The sequence below is a fragment of the Cygnus olor genome, chromosome 9 (genome assembly GCF_009769625.2).
Source record: "Cygnus olor isolate bCygOlo1 chromosome 9, bCygOlo1.pri.v2, whole genome shotgun sequence".
In the NCBI taxonomy this organism is placed as follows: Eukaryota; Metazoa; Chordata; class Aves; order Anseriformes; family Anatidae; genus Cygnus; species Cygnus olor.
Window position 1 is genome coordinate 9,659,062 of NC_049177.1, and position 20,600 is coordinate 9,679,661.

Consider the following 20,600-nt stretch of genomic DNA (forward strand, 5'->3'; position numbering starts at 1 on the left):
GCAGAACAAACCTGTTGCGTGCTCAGATCCTCCTGCTGTGTCGTTTCACAGGAGGATGAGAAGCTGAGAGCAAACGCTGCTGCCCAACCTGCCCAACCTCACACTGTTAGCGAAGCTCACAACAGAACAGGAAAGGTACGCAGCGGGGATTAATGCAACTGCTGCGTCGCAGTTAATTGCAGAAAGCACAACTGCAGACGAGTTCTTAGACACTGGTCTTGCTGTTTCCTAGCCATACGCTAGCACAACTCAAATCAAATTTTTAACCATAAATCAGATTGACAAGTCTAATGGGTTTTGTAACTGAATTGTTAAGACCCAAGCACTCTGACTTCAAAAAACATTGAAAGAGGACTAGGGCTTCGGTGTTTCCTTGGGTTGGGAAATGCATTTAGGGCTGACTGTCCTGGGAATGGCTTAACTAGATGCCCGTCAGGCTGTTCCTCGTTAACACCGCTGCTCACACCTCAGTCTCAAATGCAAATCTTGTTTTTCCCCTTGCGTAATAGTTGAAACGTCTTTTGGGAAAAGTGGTTCCAAAGAAAGAACGTTGCTCTGCTCCAGGGGCAGCTTTTTTATTATCAGAGATCTTCTAGTTCTTGGAGACCTCTTTCACAGCTGGGACACAGGTGGAGATCCTGTTCTGGGGGCTGTTTTTTCCCCCGCGCATGGGGGTGGGGGAAAGAAAACCCTAGAAGGCTTCCTGTGTCAATTCAGAGAGAAATTTAACCACAGAGCACAAAATGCTTTACTGATGTATTCTTTTGTTTATACACGCACAGGGAACACAAGTAGTCATCACAGAAACATTACCATTTCTTCATTTAGAACATTACAGCCAAAGCGGAAGAAGTGTTACAGAGGACACAAACGCTGTGCTTGACCATTTTAATGTTTTTACTGTTCATTTCCTACTACCACAGCGCACGGGACTGACAGTCACGAGTGAATCCCTCTGTCGCTGTATTGCCTTATCCCAGCAAGGTGAGGAGGAAAATGCCTATGGCTTGGCCTGCACTTTGGCAGGCCATCTGTGCTTCCACTCACGCACCCTATGTGCTGCAGACAAATATCCTTTTCTCATACGACATAAAAATGTCAGTGGTTGTATGCACTAGAACAAGTTCACCTGTCACAGAAATCTGAAAATACCGATGTTGCTACATCAGCTGTGAAGTTAAACAGTAGAGAGCGGACCTGACCAGTACACGAGAGCACAACAGAGTTGGAATATGTCACTTTCACGTGGTCACGCAACCAGAACTGAACAACAAAACTGCGCTTCATTTAATGGAAGAATCCACGATCTCCTGATAATCCTGTCTTCCTAAATTCTTCCAGGACAGTTTATAACATGTGAGAAAAAAAACACTAACCAAAATAACTGCTCCCCCAATGAGATCATAAGTACCTGGGAAGATGCGCAGCACGATGAGCTGCAGGACCATGGCGATGACTATCTCCAGGTGCTGTACAGTGCTGACCAAAGCGGGATGGAACTTGCTCAGGGCATAGTAGACCCCCAGGAAGGCTGCTGTGGAGCAGAGGCAGATGGCAAGGAGATAGCTCCAGGTTTCTCCATCCAGCGGGACAATTGGCTCCTGAAGCACGAACATGGTGGATGCTCCCCACACTGTTCCCGTCCAACTGAAGGTGAACAGTGCTGTCCACATGCTGATGTTGTCTTTGATTGACCTGTAGACTATCATGGAGAGAGCAGTGGTCAAGCCTGCCATAACGGTCATGGTGTAGCCAAAAGCTTCCTTCCAGGTGCTCAGCGAAGAGTTTTCTTCCCTGACGATGTTGGGGATCATGACCAGACAGACACCAAACACACTGCCAACAACAGTAATTATGTCTACGTAAGCCATTCCTTCATCTACCAGTAAAAAAGCCAAAATGGCACTGAACACCGTAGTGGTAGCCCTCCACATGATGGTCCCATTACTGGGGGGAACTATGGAGAAGGAAGTGTAAGCACAGGTAATAGAGATAACGTTGCAGACCCCGTAGAAGAAGAGCCGGAGTCTGTACCCTTTGGGGCCAAAGGGTGGCTCGTGGTAATAACACACAACGGTAATGGACAGCACCTGTAGGACCGAGCGGATGAAAATCAGCTCTAGGGATGGCACTTTGGAACGATCGGAAATTAATCTTGTAATTAGAGCCACGCATCCATGAGCCACAGCAGATCCAAAAAGGACTATCCACATTTTCCTCGACTGCAGTATATTTCCTTCGGGAAAGTTCTGGAAATGCCCCATCTCACTGGCTTTTGGTAGTTGTGCTGGCTGGAGCTGGGTGTCTATCGTACCGAAAAAGGTCCTTCCTCTCTTTTTCCCATCACTCAATAGTCTTTTTTTAGGATTATCCTCCATAAATACTCCAGTATCTTCATTACCATCCTCATATCCCTCTTCTCCTGGCTGGGGATAATGAGAAGTATATTTTACTGTTACCGTGTTGGGATGAATTTTCACTCGCTTTTTGACTGGGTACTTTGGGGAAGATGTATCCATTTCCTCAGAGAAACGTCCTGGTCTTGAGGAAAAAAATGGGGATGCACTGTTATCTTTTTATGTAATGGATAGTGAGAGACTCGTTAGTATGCAAATGCTGCTAGTGTTTACAAGCTATTTTTATGAACCAAGTCCAAGTACTAGTAGATTGTTCTTGGTTTTGCTTTAATTTTCCAGTCTGTTACTGCTAAATACCTTTGATAGTCAGGCCATTTGGATCTCCTTAAAAGCCAACTACAGAACTTCACTTTAGTCACTAATTTTTGAAAATAACATACATTCTCGTTATGTTAGGGTGCATAATGTTCTAGTATATTCATATTCTAAGAGGAAATTCTCTTGCTAAAGCATTTTGGATGGTAAATACCCTGTAATTATGAATTGTACGTATTGTTAATTGCTTGCTAATGTTACAAGATTACAGAAGAAGTTTGGCAGGAGGAGATGACATCCTTGTTTGTAAACTGGCAGGGAAACAGGGAGGATCCCTGAACAAGTCAGCGTACTACATGAACAAACAACAAATTTTGTAACAATACTTTGACAGTGTTACAAACTTTCTTCTTTTCACATCTTATTTCCAGTGATTGATTTTGCAACAGATTTGCTTTTCAAGTCTGAATCAATATTTATTTATTTATTTCACATAGAGAAAATTTGGAAGGGCTGATCCAGATGACTAACCAGGCCTCCCGCTGGCAGCCAAGGAACAGGTGGATTTACAAACACCACAGGAGAAGGACCGCCCTTCCATCTCTTGCTGAAGGTCCACTTCACACCACACACGAGAGTGAGCCCTCCCCTCGGTGCCTGTGTTTGTGCACACCGTGACGCACACAGCAATGCACGCAGTGCAGCTTGTGTCACCACGGTGGCATCAGCCTCCCAAGACGAGCAAACGATCCCTTCACGGCACCCGGTCATCAGCACAAGCACTGCTTGGGCTTTGCTGTCACAGATACGTGCAGGGGGCCCACAGGGAGCCCCCCTGCAGCCCAGACCCCCTCCAGCTCTCCCCTGAGCATGCCATCGCTGTCCCCAGGCCCAGGATGACAGCACGGCGTTGGTTTAACACAGGCACAGGGATGCCACCAAGATTACTTTGTTGTGCACAGTGCCCTCCACCACCAGTCCTTCCAAATGAAGCGGCAGCAAGGAAAATGTAACCTGCCTTCTGCAAACACCACTGGGCCCCAGCAAATAAACATATTTACCTGCTCTTGAGAGGTTTAATTCCAAGCCCGAAGGGCAAAACACCTTTCCGTCATCTACATCTTTGTCCGGATGTCTAAACAGAAACAACAGATGCTCTGATACCAAACAGAACAGGTTACAATGATCTTAGCACAGCAAGTAATACTCAAGGTAGGCACGAAATGTTCTGATTGTTGTTCAAAGTTGAAAATCTGAGACATATTACCACGCCTATGAGGCTGTTCTCCTTGGGAACTGGCAACCCCAGTGCATCATTATGGAAAAGATAAAAAGAAAGAAAAGAGCAAGCAGTCAGTGTAACCTTGCTAAAGCCACTCCTCAACCATCTCTCAGAATTCTTACTGACTGAACTAACCTGAAGAATGAATGGTGGTTTCCAAGTGTAAGGTTCCTGCAGTTTAACAGCAAGAAAATTTGATCATCCCGTGCTCACCATCCTGCCTCACTGCCTTTGCAGAGGCGAGGATGCCCTGGAGGACCCATCCTCCTGACCCAGCCACCAGGAGCCCAGCCCAGCACCGCTGATCACAGTGGTTTGGTCTCTCTGGTGCCTGCAGGGGACGGGTGTGGAGAGCCCTGCAGTCCCTGTCCACAGGGTACCTGCACCAAGACAAGGCAGGCCCCGAAGGTGCAGGACCACAAGGGAGCAAACAATCCAGGCTGTGGACAATCGGGCTGGACGCATGACGGCACATCCTCAGGGAGACACAGGGGCAGAGCCACAGAGCAAAAGGCAACGTAAGAGCGGGTGCCAGAGCTCTTCACTGAAGCGCTTCTATCCGGGGCCAGGTTCAGCCTTGGCATTTTCTCCATCCATAATGTGCCTCAGCCAAAGCACTGCCTGTGCCTAGCTGAGGAAAATAATTTACATAAGAATGGGACAGGCTTCCTCTCTCCTCAGGGACTGAGGGTTATTAACCCCTTGCTATATCCAAGCTAAGCTGTCACCTACCTCTTAGAGGTGGAGTGAGTGAATCTGGTAGGGACTGCGAGGAACAGGAAAGGGGCAGGCACCAATCCCAGCTCTGGAGCAGGCGGCAGGGCCAGGCTGGACTTGCACAAGTAAGCGAGGTATCCCGGGGTACCACCTTACTCTTGCTTTGGCAGGCTACACTCCTGGCCTTGTGATACCTCGCTGAAGCAGAGATCAGTACACGTTAAAGGGGTCTGAGGGCAAGAAACACCTCTGGCTACTCAGGAAGCCTTCTGATAGCACTCCTGTTCACATTTCTGCTGCCAACCCTTTTTAGGCACAGCTCAGCTGACAAAACAAACTGTACGACTAAATGCTGGAGGGCTCCAGAGTTTCCATTCATATACAGCGTATATACGGCAAGAAACCTGAGAAGAAACAGCTGAAATGCAAAGGACAGTAAATAAAAAGGGTAAGAGCTGAGTAGTGGGCAGTCTGAACAACCCATCAAGCAATTAAAAAACAAAACAAACAAACAAACAAAAAACTACCAGAAATGTAAGCCAGTCTTATCATCTACTACTTGCTTTTTTTTTTTTTCTTAAGGCAATCTGTTAATTTCAGATTCTTTTAACAGGGAAATGCAAAATGAACTGAATGAGGCCAGGAAGGCAGTGCTCCTCACAAGCACAGCTTTTCCTACCTACCATTTCCATCGTGTTTTAAATTCACAATTCTGCCTTGCCCTCCTCCCCACACCTTAAAATTAAGACCTTCTTGATCTCCACAATGTATGGATCAGGGACAAAGCGCGAGGAAAATAATACAAATGGTGCACAACTGGCATTATTATCCGAGCGGCAGTGAATCCAGCCTGTATAACCTCAGTCATCTCATTAAGAAACAGATGAGTACATGCTGCAACTATTGGCTCATGAAAAAAAGAAAAGAAAAAAGAAAAAAAACAAGATTTCTTACCATGAGCATATCATGCTTTCTTTCTTTCCTCCTGAGGTTAGATTACATTTTCTTCCAACAAATAATAAAAAAGGGAATAGAAAAGAGACAACATGCATTTGCAAATTTAGTACTGGACCTGTGTAATGTATTCAGGAATCTCTCTGGAGGAAAACAATAGATCATGAGCACATAACTCAAAATGGCTGTCCTATACAGACCCAGTATTTCCTTCAGCACCACGAACACTAACAGTTGGAAGGTCTGGGAACTCGAAGGGCAGACAGATGAGGCATGAGAAAGGCAGGAAATGAGAAGTAACAAAAAATAACAGGAGCGCTTAAATCAAAATTTAATTTTCTCTACTAAGCAGTGAATATATGACAAATGTCATGCCATCTCTCACACAGGAGATTTGTTTGTACTCTTTGGTGATCTTGCTTCTCTTAACCATCAAGAATTTCAGTTCAGTGCATAACCCAAATCCATGTTTGTCAATCCTCAACACAAACTTAAAACAAATGGAAGTTAGCACAGCCTGTGCAGAAAACTTGCTGCTTCTCCTTCTGCTGATTCCTTTTGTGGAGATCACAGGAAGGCTATTGTTTGTTTGTTTGTTTGTTTGTTTTTTCCCTTTGTATCTGGAAACTTAAGATGGTTTATTTGCATGTTCTCTGAAAAATACAATTTGATTTCAAATCCAATTTAATAGAATGCCAACAATTAAGTACTATGTCAAATTCTCACGTCATATAACAAAACAAACACTCTTAATTCAAATGACAACTTGAGACACCCATTTAAATTACCAGCTCTTGGCAATTGCCGGCTGTCAAAATGTGAACTGGTTTCCCATGGGTGAACAACTAATCACAACGGATTCAATAAACATCACAGATCACTAATACAATACACTCCATGACTTCTTTAAATAAAAAAGGCAACCCACCACAGCCCCCAAAGCATTACACACGTGCTGGTCGGGAAGGCAGAACTACACGGCTATACGCCGCTTCCCTATCAGGGAAGAAGGGAGGCTGACCTCGCCTTCTTGCCACACCTGAAGGAATTAAGCCTTCGAGGTCTGTCTGGTGGTTATAACCAATAATTTTCAATAAACACAGCAAAACACTCCCGAGCTCTGCCAGATTTGGCCAAAATCAGCCAGCCAATTGAAAAGTTGTTATGGAAGATTTGCAGGCACGGCAATTGCCGTTCCCCCCGACGTCAGAAACAAGCAGCCCGCTCTCCCCATGCCCTGAGATGCGGGCCTGGCATGTTGTTCCTCTGCCGCTTCTGGGAAAAACCCTCCGAATCCTGACAGACTTAGACTGCGACTGTCAGCGGGCCGCAGGCAGTCCCTGTCAGGGGCTGGCAGCTCTCCCCGTTAGTGCCCAGCAGGACGCCCCGTCACCCCTGCGGCTCCCGTTACCTGACTGAATTCGCGCCTCCTCTGTAAAGCTTCCCTCCAGCCCACCGCCCGCCGGCGTCCTCCCGAGCTGGTTCTTTCCAGTTCCTCACCGGGAGCAGCGGCACCTCCCGGCCCCGCGGCACCCTGAGCTTGCTGCTAATGCTCCGCTGCCCGACAGCCCGGGCGGGTGCCCTCAGGTGTGGCGGGAGCAGGGGCAGCGGGAGGCCGAGGCGCCGTGAGGCGCGGCAGGCAGCCACCGGCGGCACGGCCGGGCCGGGGCCATGCCTGCGGCACCGCCGAGCGGCGTGACGGGGCACAGCACCCGCACCGCTGCGGCCACGGCCCGGCTGCGCCCGGCGGTTTTAGTGAGACCGGTTATGTGCAACGGGACTTTGTTGGAATCTGGCTGTGACAGGGGCAGTTACGGGGAGGTTGTGGTGCTTAGGCACGGCGGCGAGCACCGCGCACGGAGCGGCACAGCGGCGTGCCGCGTCTCCGCGTCACCGGGCGCGGACAAAGCCGTGACCGCCCAAACCGGGGGTCTGTCAGGGAGCCCCCGCCCCGCCCCGCCCCGCCCCGCCCCGCCTGCCTCGGCCCGGCCCGGCCCGGCCCCCGCCGGCAGCGCGGGCGGCCGCAGGGCCCGGCCCCCCCTCAGGCCCCGCCCACCCCCGTCGCCATGGCGACGCCTCGCCCCCTCCCGCTCGCCCGCCCGCACGCGCGGCGCACGCGCGGCGTTTGCGCGCGAAAGACGTTTGCGGCGCCGCGTGCCCGCCCCGGCCGCGCCCCCCCCGGCGGGCGGGAGGGGGGGGGGAGGCGCGGGGGGCAGCGGCGGCGGCGGGCGGGCGCCAGGGGGCGCCGGGGCTCCGGGCTCGGCGGCGGCTGCGCCATTGGCGGTCGGAAATGCCGCCAGATGGCGGTTTAGGATTGCGGCTCCGCTGAGCGCGGCCCCCGCCGGCGCCGCCGCCGCCGCCGCCCCGGCCCCGGCCCGCACCCGCCCGGCCCCGGCCGGCTCCGGCGCTCCGCGGGGCTCCCGGGGGCGCCGCCCGAGCGCGGCGCGGCCGCGGGCCGAGGTGAGCGGGGCGCGGGGCGGGCGGGCGCCGCGGCGCCGATCCAAGATGGAGGCGCGAGGGGCGGGGGCAGCGGGCCGGGGCCGCTCGCTCGCTCGCTCGGTCTCCGCGGCGGCCGGGCCGGGAGCGGGCGCTGCCCGTGCGAGGAGAGAGGCGAAGGGGAGGGGAGGGGAGGGAGGCGGCGCGGGGCGGGGCGGCTCCTGCCGGAGCGGCGGGTCCCCCGGGCGCGGCGCTCTTCGCCGCCATCTCATTGTCCCCGCCGGGGCCGCCGGGGGCGCGGGGCCGGGCTCGGCGGCCTTCCCCCCCCACACCCCCCCCTCCGCCGCCCGGGCCTGGGCGCCGCGCCCCGGGGCCGCGGGGATGCTCGGGCGGAGCGCGGGTGGCGCTGCCGGGGCCGCGGGCGGGGAAACTTGAGGGAGCCGCCGGCCGCCCGCAGCCGGCTCGGTTCGGCTCGGCTCGGCTCGGCCCGGCCCGGCCCGCTGCCTGGGCCCGGCCCGCGGGAGGGCGGCGGGACGGCGCCTGGCTGGCGTCCAGGGGGGGCGGGGGGGACGGGAGCGGCTGGTGCTCGTGCCCGGGTTGTGGGGGCGGGCGGGCGGGAGGGAGGCCCCGTGAGGGCCCCTGGGGACACGAGGCCCCCTGGGGACAGGAGGCCAGCCCCGAGGGAACCCCCCCCGTGCCGTGTCACGGAGCGGTGGCACCGGGCTGGCCGCCGGGGTGATGGGGCTGGGAGACGTGGCCGTGGGTCAGAGCCGCGCCGGGAGCCGTGTGGGAGCCGGCGGGGTCCTGAGGCGCTGGATGGCCCCAAACCAGCCCCCGCCTCGCCCGGAGCTGCGTGGGGTGCCGCTGACTGGGGGCCTGGCCTTCTGGGAGAGCTGTGCTCCCGGGAGTGGGAGGGCGGCCGTGGCCGTGGAGCACGCTAACGGGACGTGGCTGCTAACGTTGGTGTCAGAAAAACTTAGTTTCCGCTAGCAGCGTGGGCCTAATTAAACTCAATCGAGCCGCTTGATAAGTATTGATGATGTGTTCCACACAATTTCGTGGTACTTCTGGTTCTGTAGAGTTAATCTGGTCATAGCCTGTACTAAGTTGTTGAGGGACAAAAAGCCTTCTCCAGATCACAGAACTAAGGCAACTGTTCCTGCGTTGTCTCATGTGTTTGGTATGGTGGATGACATTAACGTCTGGATTCAGGCATCTTAAGACTTGCCCAACTTCCCCATGTTATTACACCAGAGATAGGGGTGGTGTGAGTGAAGGATTAGTCCAGATTTTCCAGATCCAAAGGAGTTCTTGCCTTGCGTAGTGAGCTTTTGCTCATCTGTAGATAACGAGGTCATTGAGTGAGTATTTCAACATTATAATCCATCGAGCAATTTGAAGAAATCACTGGACAAGAGGCTACATGTACGTTTTCTGCTTAAAGGTGTCCTGAGTATGGGAAGAAGTTCTTCTGAGGCACTGGAGGCTGATTTATCCTTTCTCTCTGGCTCTCCCGTGACCACCTTTGGTGGATAGCCCGAGAACGTTCTCGTGGCGGGTGCGAGTTTCTTTTGAAATGGCAAGCTGGTCCAAGCGGTGGTGTGGTGACGCAGCAGGATTCGCTGGAGAGCAGGGTGGAGAGGCTGACTCTGGGGCTGCGATTGGTCTGATAGGACGTAATTGTTACCAGTTGCTCAACGCAGGGTGCTCCGGTGAAATTCTTGGTCTCCACCGCCAATGGACACGCCGATGGATTTACAGCGGTAGGAGGGAGCAGTGAAAAATGGTACTTTCCTGAAGCTAAATGAACAGTTAGGGCCAGCTGTGGAGGTTCGGAGCACCTCTGCTGCAACTGCTGAGCTTAAGGACCGGAGCACGTGGCAGCTGGCAGCTTGTGGTGTCCCATGGTTCCTCACATTTTACAAATGTGCTGAAGTTCACTGAGGCTGCGTTTATGGCCAAACTTCCACAAGCAATATACTGTGGATGGAAGTTCTGAGAGCAGCTGCAGTCATCATCTCAAAGCTTTACAACAGAGGTCTCCAAGGTTTTAGGAGATAAGCTACTATCTCTGTAGCCTGCCATTCATATTGCGCCAAGTTTTATGTAACGTCTACTGAAACTGCGGCGCACCTTTTGATAGCCAAGAAGGCTCGTGAACGTTAAGTATTTGGATGCATTGGCAGAATGAGTTACTCAGGATGTTGAGGAACTCGGTGGGTGAATATTCTTGATTTGAAAGAATGCTTGCGTAAAGAAGAATATGTACCTTGAGCTTGCTTTCTTGCTGTTTCCCTTTGTTGCAAAGACTTGCTGTGATATGAGGTGGCTCAACATCGGCATTTTAAATATAATTTTAGTAGGCAAGTGAGCCTGTGGGAGTGTAAAGATGTGGTGGGAGAGGAACGCTTAATTGTGATGACTTACTAAGAAAAGCCCTGTTACTGGGATAAGAACATGTCTTTAGCATAGCATTTGTAAATTGTTTTCTAGCAAAATGCAAGAAAGACTCCAACACGCTGCCGAAGATTTGAAAGCACTAGTTCTGTAAACAAGGCATACCCAAACCAACAAACTTGGCTTCTCGTCTGTGTAAGTTGTGCAGTGATGGCAGAGTGAATTTTGATGCGGTGCTATTACTGAATGGGTGGCTGGCATCAGAGGTTTGGTTTTCCCAGCTCTGCACCTAGAAGCGCTGAGTGTTTGGGTAAGGCTCTGCCTTTGGGTGCTTGAAGCCAAAACCGAAAGGCGGTGCTGGAGTCTGGCGCTGAGATAAGGATGCACCCCATCTAAATCTGACATACTGGCGCTTGGATTGGAAATGGCAACCAGAATTTGTAAGATACTTGGTGATTTATTTTTTAACTTTTGGGGTTTTTCTTCTCGTCACTTGTTTATCATGTGGAGCTCTCATGCTCCCCTATTGCAAGTTGCCGTCTCTGCCTCATTTGCAGTGCAGCTGTGTTCTCTTGGTGGCTAAAAATAGAAGGGTGTAGAGTTAGTTCTCTTTCGTGGAAGGGAAGGAGAAGTCTTAGAAAGTGTGAGTTCACCAGCAGATAATTCTTCTGTTGGTTCTGCTCAGGGCACCTCTAGATGCTCTTTATTCTTCTTTATTCTTTGGTGTTTTGCATTTCCAAACTGATCTCACTTTGTAGGTTTGGGTGTTGAATATGTGATCAGAATGCAAAGACCTTTCTTTGTTCCTCTAGAAAATAACTTGAGAGAACGTTGTGACCCCATGTTGCAACTTTCAGTGTGAAAATAGGCTTCCAAAAGCAAGTGTGATTTTTGGGAAGATCCCTATTTATTTATTTTTTCATTTTAAGGTAAGCAGCGCCTTCAGCTGGCTGAAGGAACCAAGGAGGAGTTGCAAAGGGGAAATTCTATCAGTCTTCTTCTGCCTTAACTCTGACTTTGTAGCCATTTCCGACAATCTGACAAGTCCTGTTGAATATCTGAATGTAGGTAATGGTTTCACCGCTTGACAATCTTTGTGTATTGTCCGTGAGAGAACACCCAGGGATTTAGGTCCTTTTGCTAATGTTAAAGGAACTGCACTCCTGGTTTTAATAATTTTACAAGTTTTTTTCATTTACATCTCTGGAGGAAAGTTTGTAAAATGCTTTTAATAATAACTGTATACTTGAAATAGCAGGATGACTTGTGCGATAGATTTGTCAGGTTATCTTTACTGATCCCAAACAATATCATGTGCCCTATTCTGAAATATAAGTTCAATCTAAACTTGGTGAATTTGGTAATTCTGCTTTCATTTACACAAATCTCAGAACCACTTTATTTTGGAAGAAAACGTCCACTGTATGGGTGATGCCGTACTTGGTACAGATGGTGCACATATAACTTTTTTTCCCCTCGAGCATTCAGGCCCCCAGCTTGTATACGTGCAGATCCAGAGCACTGCCCAGACCCAAGCCGCATGTCAAGCTCTCGTTCCATGGCTACGATGCTCGTCCTGCCCGGGATGGATTTGTAGTCTGTCTTAAAACACACGAGAAGACGTTGGTTGCATGGCATATTTCGATGGGCTAGGCCTTTCAGCCACAGTTGGCAGCAGTGTCAGACTGGAGAGCTTGACGTGGGAGCATGTTCTGAGTTCCAGTCACCCCACCGTTGTTTTTTGCAGAATCAAGAGGAAGAGATTGAATTGTGAAGCCTTGCCTCCCTCAGCTGAAAGGCGAGCTGTTTCGGGTGGTTCCCAAAAGTAATGTTTTACTAGAAAGCAGCGTGAGGCAACATGCAGCCAGCATGTGTTACTTGCTGTGCAGGAGTTCACGAGAATAAGTGCCATTTATTCTATAAATAAATCAAATGAGCCTATATTCTGTAACTTTCCACAGAGCAGACTTGTATTATATTGGCAGGTTAGCTGAGTGAAAACAACATTGACAGATTGTTCAGCTTGTAGGAAAAATATTTCCTTGTAGAGGTGCACAGGAACAGACCTGTGCGTCACAAGTGTTTCTAAATTCCAAATATTTACTACAATGAAAAAAATCAAAACAATTCATCTTGGACGCATGCTTCTTTAATAGCAGAGGATAGCATGTGTTACTGGTTTTTGGAACAGAAAAATCAGATGACAAGCTGAGAACCGCTCTCCCCCAGACGAGGCTTTCCCTCCCCTTTCGAGGGTTAGAATTCCATAGGAGCAGGAAGATACCAACGTGTTAGTGTTTAAGAGTGGAAAATACAACTGCCTTTGCAAATGACTAATGAAGTCCATCTTAAGTGAGAAATGTGCCAGTCTTGCACTGCTGCCTTCTTAGACATGCTCACTAGGACGGCGCGAACTTGCTCCTACAACGGGAGTCACAGAAGCTGGGCGAGCTGGGCCGCCAGCCTGCCGCAGCTGACAGGGGAATCTGCTCCACGGCCTGTCCCTTTCCTTTGTGCTCGTTGCTGCTGTTGCTGGTCCCGGCCTTCGTGGAGCTGGTTGGGTTCACCACCTGGCCACAGCCATCTGCTTGGGAGGGGCGGTTCTCTGCCGGGTGAACGAATTGAATCAGATCAGTGCAAGGTGTTGCTAGAGGTGATGCAGAGTCAGTGGCAATAGTGTTTTAAATCCCCAGAACCATTTTCCCCAAAACTCATCCCGTTTTCGGGTGGGAGATTCAGATGGACTCAGTGTGTTTCCAGATGTGAGAATGCCTTAAAGCGTGGGCTCCAGCTCGTACACCTGTGTCACTTTACTGGTAGGTTAGTCTGTTTTAGAGATAACCATTTGTTGCTCTGTTTCCCGTCTCTTCACCAGATAACGTATCCATGCAAGGCCTTTTATTGCCACAGCAGTTTAGTTTCTTTAGGAGCCTTTCGTGAAGAGCCTTAACATGTATCTTAGAAATTAAAGCAGGCTTTATCCAGAAGAGTCTATAGGTATGTGGGTAAGGGAGATCTTTTTAGAGAACTCTTGGAGGTTTGTGAAACTTGACTTTGCTGTATGAAAGTGGGGTTGATTTGTCCTTTTAAATGCTGTCATTTATTTTGCTGTCTACTGGTTTAGTCTCTAGAATAGCTTCTACTAGCTGGTCTGTGAGGCTCTCTGGACTGTGGCATCACAAAGTGTTAGGTGGGAGAGGACACAATTATAAACTGTGCCCAAGAGTAAGCACCGCTTCAGGCAGCAGAATTTTTGAAGGCTGTTTTCTTTTGAGTCTTCATTACATGGCTTCTTTGGTCTCCGATCATGTGATCTTGCTGAATGTAGCAGAAATTGGTCCAGAGGTTGAAAATTAGGGATAGCGGGAATTAGAGGAGAAAACAGAAAGAGCGAAGGGTACGCACACAGAATGCGTTTGTGTAGGCCTGTTTCTGTAGGAAACAAAGTTTTCACAAGTTCAAATTCACAGTTGTGGTGATACTGTAAAATAACATACAACAAAACAATATAGTACAGGGTGTGCGAGTTGCTGTCAGAACCTCCTCACTGATGGAGCTGAAGTCTGCCTGCTTTTGACTGCTTCCAGACTCTTCTCAGCTGTCTTTGACGTGTGTTTTGCTGTATATAATGCTCGGAGAATGAAAGTCTGAGTGAAGATCAAAATGGTAAGGATATCTACCAAGTCTTTTGAAGGACTTCTCTGAAAGACTGACGTTTCTGATCCTCTGCCCTTTTAGGTACAGATCACGGTTTGTTGTTCTTCGTCTCCTTTCTATTCCACAGTTCCAGGTGTCTTTCTTTAGCTCTTTGAGGCTCTTTCTATTTTAGCTCTAGCTGATTGTTCTGCTTGCATTTATGGAAGTTAAACTCACCGATGTGTCCTTCCTCATCCTTCTAAAAAGGGTCAGAAGAAATGGTGTAATTTCTGTAGGTTTGCATGCATCTCCTGCCTTTCCCACTCGTGGACATTTTTAAAAAATATTTTTAATATGTATCGTTGCTGTAAGCTCCATTTGGACCAGTGTTTTCTGCCAAAGTGGTTAACACTGAGCTGAAATTTTCTTTGTCTCAAAATGTGTTTTAGGTAATTTTTGGATACTAATTGTTACCCTTTTGTGCAAGATGCTGGGTGCATTGAGAACCTCAAGAGGAAGAGATGTTGAGTACTGTGTTTCACTTAAAATGGCCAATCTGAATTATGGCAGTGCTGCCCGTTTGGCAGACGGAAGGACGGTAGGTTGGATGACAGTGAGAACGTGCAGGCAGGTCCCATCGAGTATCCTCCTTGTTGAAGTGGAACAAGCGGAACTGCCTGAGTGGAACGGAAGGAGGGACTCTGTTCCCGCAGCCTGTCCAATGACTTGAAGACCTGCGCTCTGTTGCATTGAGTGGGAGAACGCAGGCAACAGTTAGTCAAATTTGAGGTGTAACCTATGTTACTGGTGCTCTCAGAAAAGGAATGGAAACGAAATGCCCTGCTTCTGGCTTTTTTTTTTTTTGACATGTGTGCTTCAAGATCGTACTGTAATACTTATTTTTCTTCCCCAAAGAAACCAGAACAAGCTGTGTTTGCAAAGGAAAGATTTTACACGTTTCTGTTGCTGTGTTTAACTGCAGAGCATTGGCATTGTGGAATGAAAGTACTCGTGGGTGGTTCTTGTACGCAAATCTTAGCGCCCGAGGTGACTGTTGAATTGTGAACCTCTTGTCTTGGGGTTGAAATGTTTGTTAATGTTGTAGCCATTAAAGCTGGTAAAACAAACTTTTCTCATTGGTACGCCTTACTTTTCTGATTTCTTGTTACTGCTTGTGTGTCAGTGTCCAGGTAGAAAGTTCAGAGGGAAAAGAAAAGGATATTAGCGAGAGAAGTAAGAACCAAGGGAAGCAAAAAGTCACACTTAAAACAGATGGCTGGCCATTGTAGCTGCCCTTAATTCCTAGACACTTTGTTTTCTCTAGGCAAATGAATTGTTATGAAACTGCTAAAACTCGAAATTGTATCCTGCTCAAATCCTTCAGAATATTTTCCGAGACTTCTGCCAGGACTTCACCCACGAGGATCACCGGAGCTTTTGCAAGAATGTTGTTGTTCACCATTGTCCATAGCCTTTGTGCAGAACTTGCAGTCTCTGCCGGTGCAATGCCAGGATACGCCACCTGTATCTTCTGTAGTAAATTGTGAAGCACTGCTAGGTTATGCCACTGATGTAGTTGATTTTATTGTGAAATAAGCAGCTAAGAATAACCGTTTCAGATCTGACTTGCTCGTAAATTTTTTTGTCAGTCAGCTCCTTTGTTGCATCTCCCTCAAACAACTTCCTTGACCTAAAGTCATGCTTTGATAACACCCACATCTAGAGTTTAACTATTGTATCTGCCTTTGTCCTGAAGGCAACGTGTTGCTCCTTTGTAAGTCGTGTTTGTATTCAAGCTTGTGGCAAAAGATAATGACTTTCTGTGAGGGTAATCACAAAAAGCATTGAGTGCGGGGGACAATCGGAACTGATTTGTAGTTCCCCGGTTCTGATCTCTGCAGCTACAGGACCGGTGAATGCGAGTAGTGCCATTGCTGTCGCAAAGCACGCCTGGTTTTACTTAGACTGTTTGAAATTTGAATGCATGTGCAGGTTCCCTGCTACTGGCAGGGGTGAGCAGGATGCGGGGAAAAGCTTATGGGATATACAGTTGAACAAACGCGTGATTGAAGAACATGGGAATATACAAAAATGTTGACTTGTGGCTAGCTAGAAGAAATAATTGTACTGTGAGCTCCTTTTGGACCAAATAGAGTGACAGGGATAAACGGACCAAATTGTTCCCATTGCATGCCTCTGGCTGCTAGTAAAGGAAGTACTGTGCACAGTAACTACAGCTCCGGCTGTGTTTCAAGAAAAAAAGTTATCCTTTTTAATCTCTGTTCAAGCTATTGCTAATATCCCTTGCATGTCAGGCTCTTTCAGAGATGACTCAAAAGAAGAATGTGTCTCAGGTTAGTTTAAGAACCATTCTGTTCTTCCTGCAAGCTCCCGTGGCTGAAGTTACTGGCAGAGTTCCCTGAAATGGAGGTTTACATTGAGAAGACAAAAAGCTGTGGTGAAGAAGGGGAAAAAGATACTGGTAGAAGATTAGAAATGATCTGAACATCATCTTTCTTTTGCTAACCTTCCCTTTATTATTTTTTTTACAGCAACAAAGACCAAAACTTGTAGACACAAAGAATGACCTTGTTTATGTTTTTCTTAGATGTAGGTTCAGGCAGTTAGGGACATAGCTGCTGGTGGTTGTTGTTGTTGTTTTTAATTCTAAAGGGGAACTTCGGTTATTGCATTGTTATAGATGGCTCAGATGAGCATGCCTGTGGTTGGGATGGGTATTGTTAGGCAGTTCTTCAGATCTCGTTTCCAGCAATATATGCTTCTGACAAATGAACCGTTCAGACTGGAAATTCCTGTATTAGGCTTTTAGCTGCAAACTGAATGTTTTTTTTATATTCCAACAAAAAAATATTGAAATTAATTCCTGAATATGAGATAAAGGAAATTTTGTGGCCATGGTAAGTATGCTTTTTTTTCCCCTTAAGTATTTCAGTGGGAAAATACTGCCGAGTTCTCCTGCTTCAGAGTAAAAACCTGTAACTGACCTTTCTGTGGCTTTAGTGGGATAGCTGCAAGTTGGTACTTCAAAAAAAAAATAAAAAAAATCTGTAGTAACCAGTGTATAAGCATCTGGAAAATAGTAAATGGTAGCTTAGTAGAGGCTATAAGATACGTTCTTTGGAGTAGATCTGCACTCAGCAGATTTCACATAAGGAACAGATTGCATATGCCTCGTTGAGAGTAACCTGCACTGTATCCTTCCAGCTTTGTCACCGACGGGAGTTTGACGGACATCAGTCTGCTACTGTGTAAACACAGGCCATTCCCCCGAACACCATGCTATCTTAAGCATAACTTCCAGGGTTTGAAAACCAGGCTTTGAATTCTTTGTCTGCTGTCATAAGGTTGCTAAAAGGCAGATCTTGCCAGTCGTGTATCTTCTGTGCTGTGTTCACGTTTCTTCCAAAGCATGAAAAGTTACCGAGAACTCAAATAATGAACAAATGTTTTTCCTAACTTTGTTTAGGAGAGAACATTTGTTTTGGCTGAAATCTTCCAGAGCAACTTAAATTGACACCAGCATGGGAAAATTAGTAAAAACGAGCAGGAGGTTTTAGTGCTTGGGCAGCTTATAACATTATAGTGGAATGAGAAGGAAAAGAACAACCTAATCTGCTTTTAACCTTTACAAGGTCAAAATTGTTAGTGCTTCAAAGTGCCCTTCAAAGGTGAGCAGAAGTGTTCACGTATAGAACTTCTCAATTTTGCTGTGATGAATGTTACACCCAGGCAAGACATCAATCTACTGGGGAGCAGTTTGGTGACTTTGTTGTATGAATATCGTGGCCAGCTGGGCTCTCACTAGTGAAACCCAGTGACTCTGATACTATTTTTTTCTCTTAATTCTAAATATCCTGATTATTTGTCATGGCAAAAAGATGGAGATGCCTCTGCCCTCTCCATATTCTGTTCTTTACAACCTTTTTGCCTTACTCCATCTCAGAAGAATTTTCCTGTATTGCCAACACAGATTAATCCTTGCAGTATATTTCCTCGAAGACCACTGCCCAAAATGTTGAATTGGTTAATAGTTTAACAGTGGTTTTGCAGCCTTCTAGCAACTTGCTTGCAAGTAGACATATGCTATTGTTTTGTCTTGCAATTATTTTCCTTTAGAAGCCTTGATTTGTTTTTGTAAAATTGCAAAATGTTTATCACACAGATGACTTCATCCTCTAACAGGCATGTTCTAATGTGAGAATATATTCTATAAAGATTTTTTTTTTTACCTTTGCAGTTTTATCTAATGAAAGAACTGGTCTTGGGGAGACTATTAAACTGTGTTTATGTCTAGTTATCCTTAATATTTTTACTTTTTTTGTTCATTGCTGGAATCCCTAGCCACAAAACTCTAAATCCAAGTTTATGTTGCGCTTACAGCTACAAAGGGATGTCAGAAGTGTAGTGTCCTGAGATCTCTATCCAGTCGTGCTTTTACTGTAGGAAGGAGTCGCACTAGAGTGGTTATTTATTTACTTTCACTTTTGTGGTTCTGTCTGGGCTTTCTTCATTCCTGGAAGAATACCGAGCAACAACAACAACAAAAAAGGATGAAGAAGGACCTGGAGTTAATCCTTTGCTCTGTCTTGGGGGAAGATCACTTACAATATTCTTGACAGATGCTTGTCTAATCTCTTAATTGCTGGGAATGCCACTGCGTTTCTTAAGCAGCTTATTCCAGTGCTTTATGTTCTTGCTGCTTGATGTTTTCTTAAGGTTTAACTGACAACCTTTGCAGGAAGCGTTGCTTTCTACTTTCTCATGTCCAGCTATTTCTGATGTACCTGGATGTATTTGAGCTGTCATTTTTCCCTTGATCTGTTCTCTAATACTGGTTGCATGCCTTTAATTTCCAGTTCTCCAGTGTTTCCTCGCAGATCTTGTTTCCTTGTCTTCTGATCCAACTCACTGCTTTGTAGACTCTCCCCTGTCGGTTCCTATCTTGAAGACTGGAATCCCAAACAGGGCATCCTGCTTTAACGCTGAAGACTCGCTAGTGCTAGGTGGATTGCTCTCCGCTTATTTATTTTTGAAGTGTTCTGCACAGGGCTCTGTTGTTCAGTTGTTTTCCTTTTGTTCACCGTTCGGTGTAAGGCTTTGCAAGCAATCCAAGTTTAAGGTTCTGCATTAGCCTGTACTTGGCTGCATGTCTGGGTTCACCGTTGGTTTCTGTCACTCAGAAGGGCATATTCATCCTCCTCCCAAATGGAGGAGTGAAAGGCAGGGTGGGAACCGGCATGGAAAACAATTGTCACCAAAACAAATGGGTGTTTGCCCCTCTGCGGAAGCAGCTTCCCCTTTGTGGTTAGCAAGATGTACAATATAAGTGATTTCTTGGCTTCTTGGCTGATGTGTTTGATCAAACAGGAGCTGTGGCTTTCTTCCTTGTTCTTGTCTAGAGCATTAGGACTTGCCTTTTTGATGCTGTTGCCTGATGCAGTTGTCTGTTGTCATTTGATTAGCTGCAGTCTTCAATATTCATGAAGAATAGTGAAGAAAGAGGCTGCCCTGTATGTTCAATGTTAAGCTGTTGAAAGCGTACATGGAACATTGGTTTCTCTACATCCTTTGATTTCAAATGCTGTTTTTTGTTACTATAAAGTGGTACAAATCCTTATGACTACCTCTGACAATACAGAAAGAGGATTTACTTTTTTGTGGTAAAAGTATAATAGCAGCTTTAGCAGGAAAAGAAGAGAAAGTAAGAAAATGTATGCCAAAAAAGTGTAAAAGTGATACGTTTAATGTGAATGTAATTTCTGGTTTTTAGTTTTCCTCTAAAACTTGCCCAGTCAACAACTATCTTCCAGCACTGACTGTATTTGCAACTTTGGTTTCTTTCAGGCTGTAGGTATACTTTTGTACCAAGAGGTATGTTTTGGGCCTTGCGACTAATCTTTTAATTATCATTTAATTTGCAACATTTATTAAATAACTGTTTGGATCCCAGCTTCTTCAAATAACAGTATTTGTATCCTGTCAGCATGTAATCTTCAAAGAGTTAGTTTAGACGTAGATTTGAGTTGATTTCTGTATCATGTGCGTGATGATTTTGAGGCATAGATTTCATTCCTTTTTGATTATTTTTGAAACTGTCTGTTAATGTGTTTTACCAGCTCATTTTTCTTGGGACTATCGGTAGAGGCCGAATGAAAATTTAGAATTGCAATGAGACTGTCTTGTGGTTTATAGGCTTTACTGAATTTTGTTCATTCAGTAGCTTTATACAGATTAACATGCCTGAGGGTTTTTTGGTGCATTTTTGTTCTCGATTAGTGTTGTCCCACCTCTTTTTTTTTTTAGGTGACAATCACTGCTATCACCTCTGCTGCCCTCCTGTCATCCCAAAGTGTCCACTTTTGACTGATGAGCCTCTGTTCCTTGCACCCTTGTTGCTGCTGCCTCCACAAGCAGTTTGGCTCCTGCTTGGAGCACAAGGTCATCTGCCTGGCAGGGCTGAGGGGTTGTTCCAGACCATGCCTCCG

At 47.2% G+C, this 20,600-nt stretch overlaps 2 protein-coding genes across 10 annotated transcripts in view; one reads left to right on the plus strand and one right to left on the minus strand.

The window, feature by feature from the left end:
* Positions 1 to 755: 755 nt before the first annotated feature.
* Positions 756 to 7,576, minus strand: SLC35G2 (solute carrier family 35 member G2). Of its 6 annotated transcripts, none has more exons than XM_040566578.1 (5): positions 7,037 to 7,575; positions 5,626 to 5,676; positions 3,940 to 3,988; positions 3,734 to 3,807; positions 756 to 2,541 (listed from the first exon to the last, which is right to left on the minus strand). In XM_040566578.1, exon 5 carries the CDS (start codon positions 2,517 to 2,519, stop codon positions 1,284 to 1,286), a length of 1,236 nt encoding a protein of 411 aa, XP_040422512.1. In that variant the 5' UTR covers positions 2,520 to 2,541; positions 3,734 to 3,807; positions 3,940 to 3,988; positions 5,626 to 5,676; positions 7,037 to 7,575; the 3' UTR covers positions 756 to 1,283. The 6 variants fall into 6 exon arrangements, with proteins under 6 accessions (XP_040422512.1, XP_040422515.1, XP_040422516.1 ...); XM_040566581.1 differs by having other exon boundaries at positions 5,626 to 6,278; XM_040566582.1 differs by lacking the exon at positions 3,940 to 3,988 and having other exon boundaries at positions 7,037 to 7,576.
* Positions 7,577 to 8,009: 433 nt separating this feature from the next.
* STAG1 (stromal antigen 1) overlaps positions 8,010 to 20,600 on the plus strand; it is a 183,452-nt gene continuing 170,861 nt past the window's right edge. For 2 of the 4 annotated variants that reach the window (XM_040566485.1, XM_040566486.1), the window contains exon 1: positions 8,727 to 20,600. The gene's annotated coding sequence lies outside the window, so the exon portion shown is untranslated. Of the gene's footprint in view, positions 8,086 to 8,726 lie in introns of those variants that run through there. The other 2 variants (XM_040566489.1, XM_040566487.1) reach the window with 2 other exon arrangements.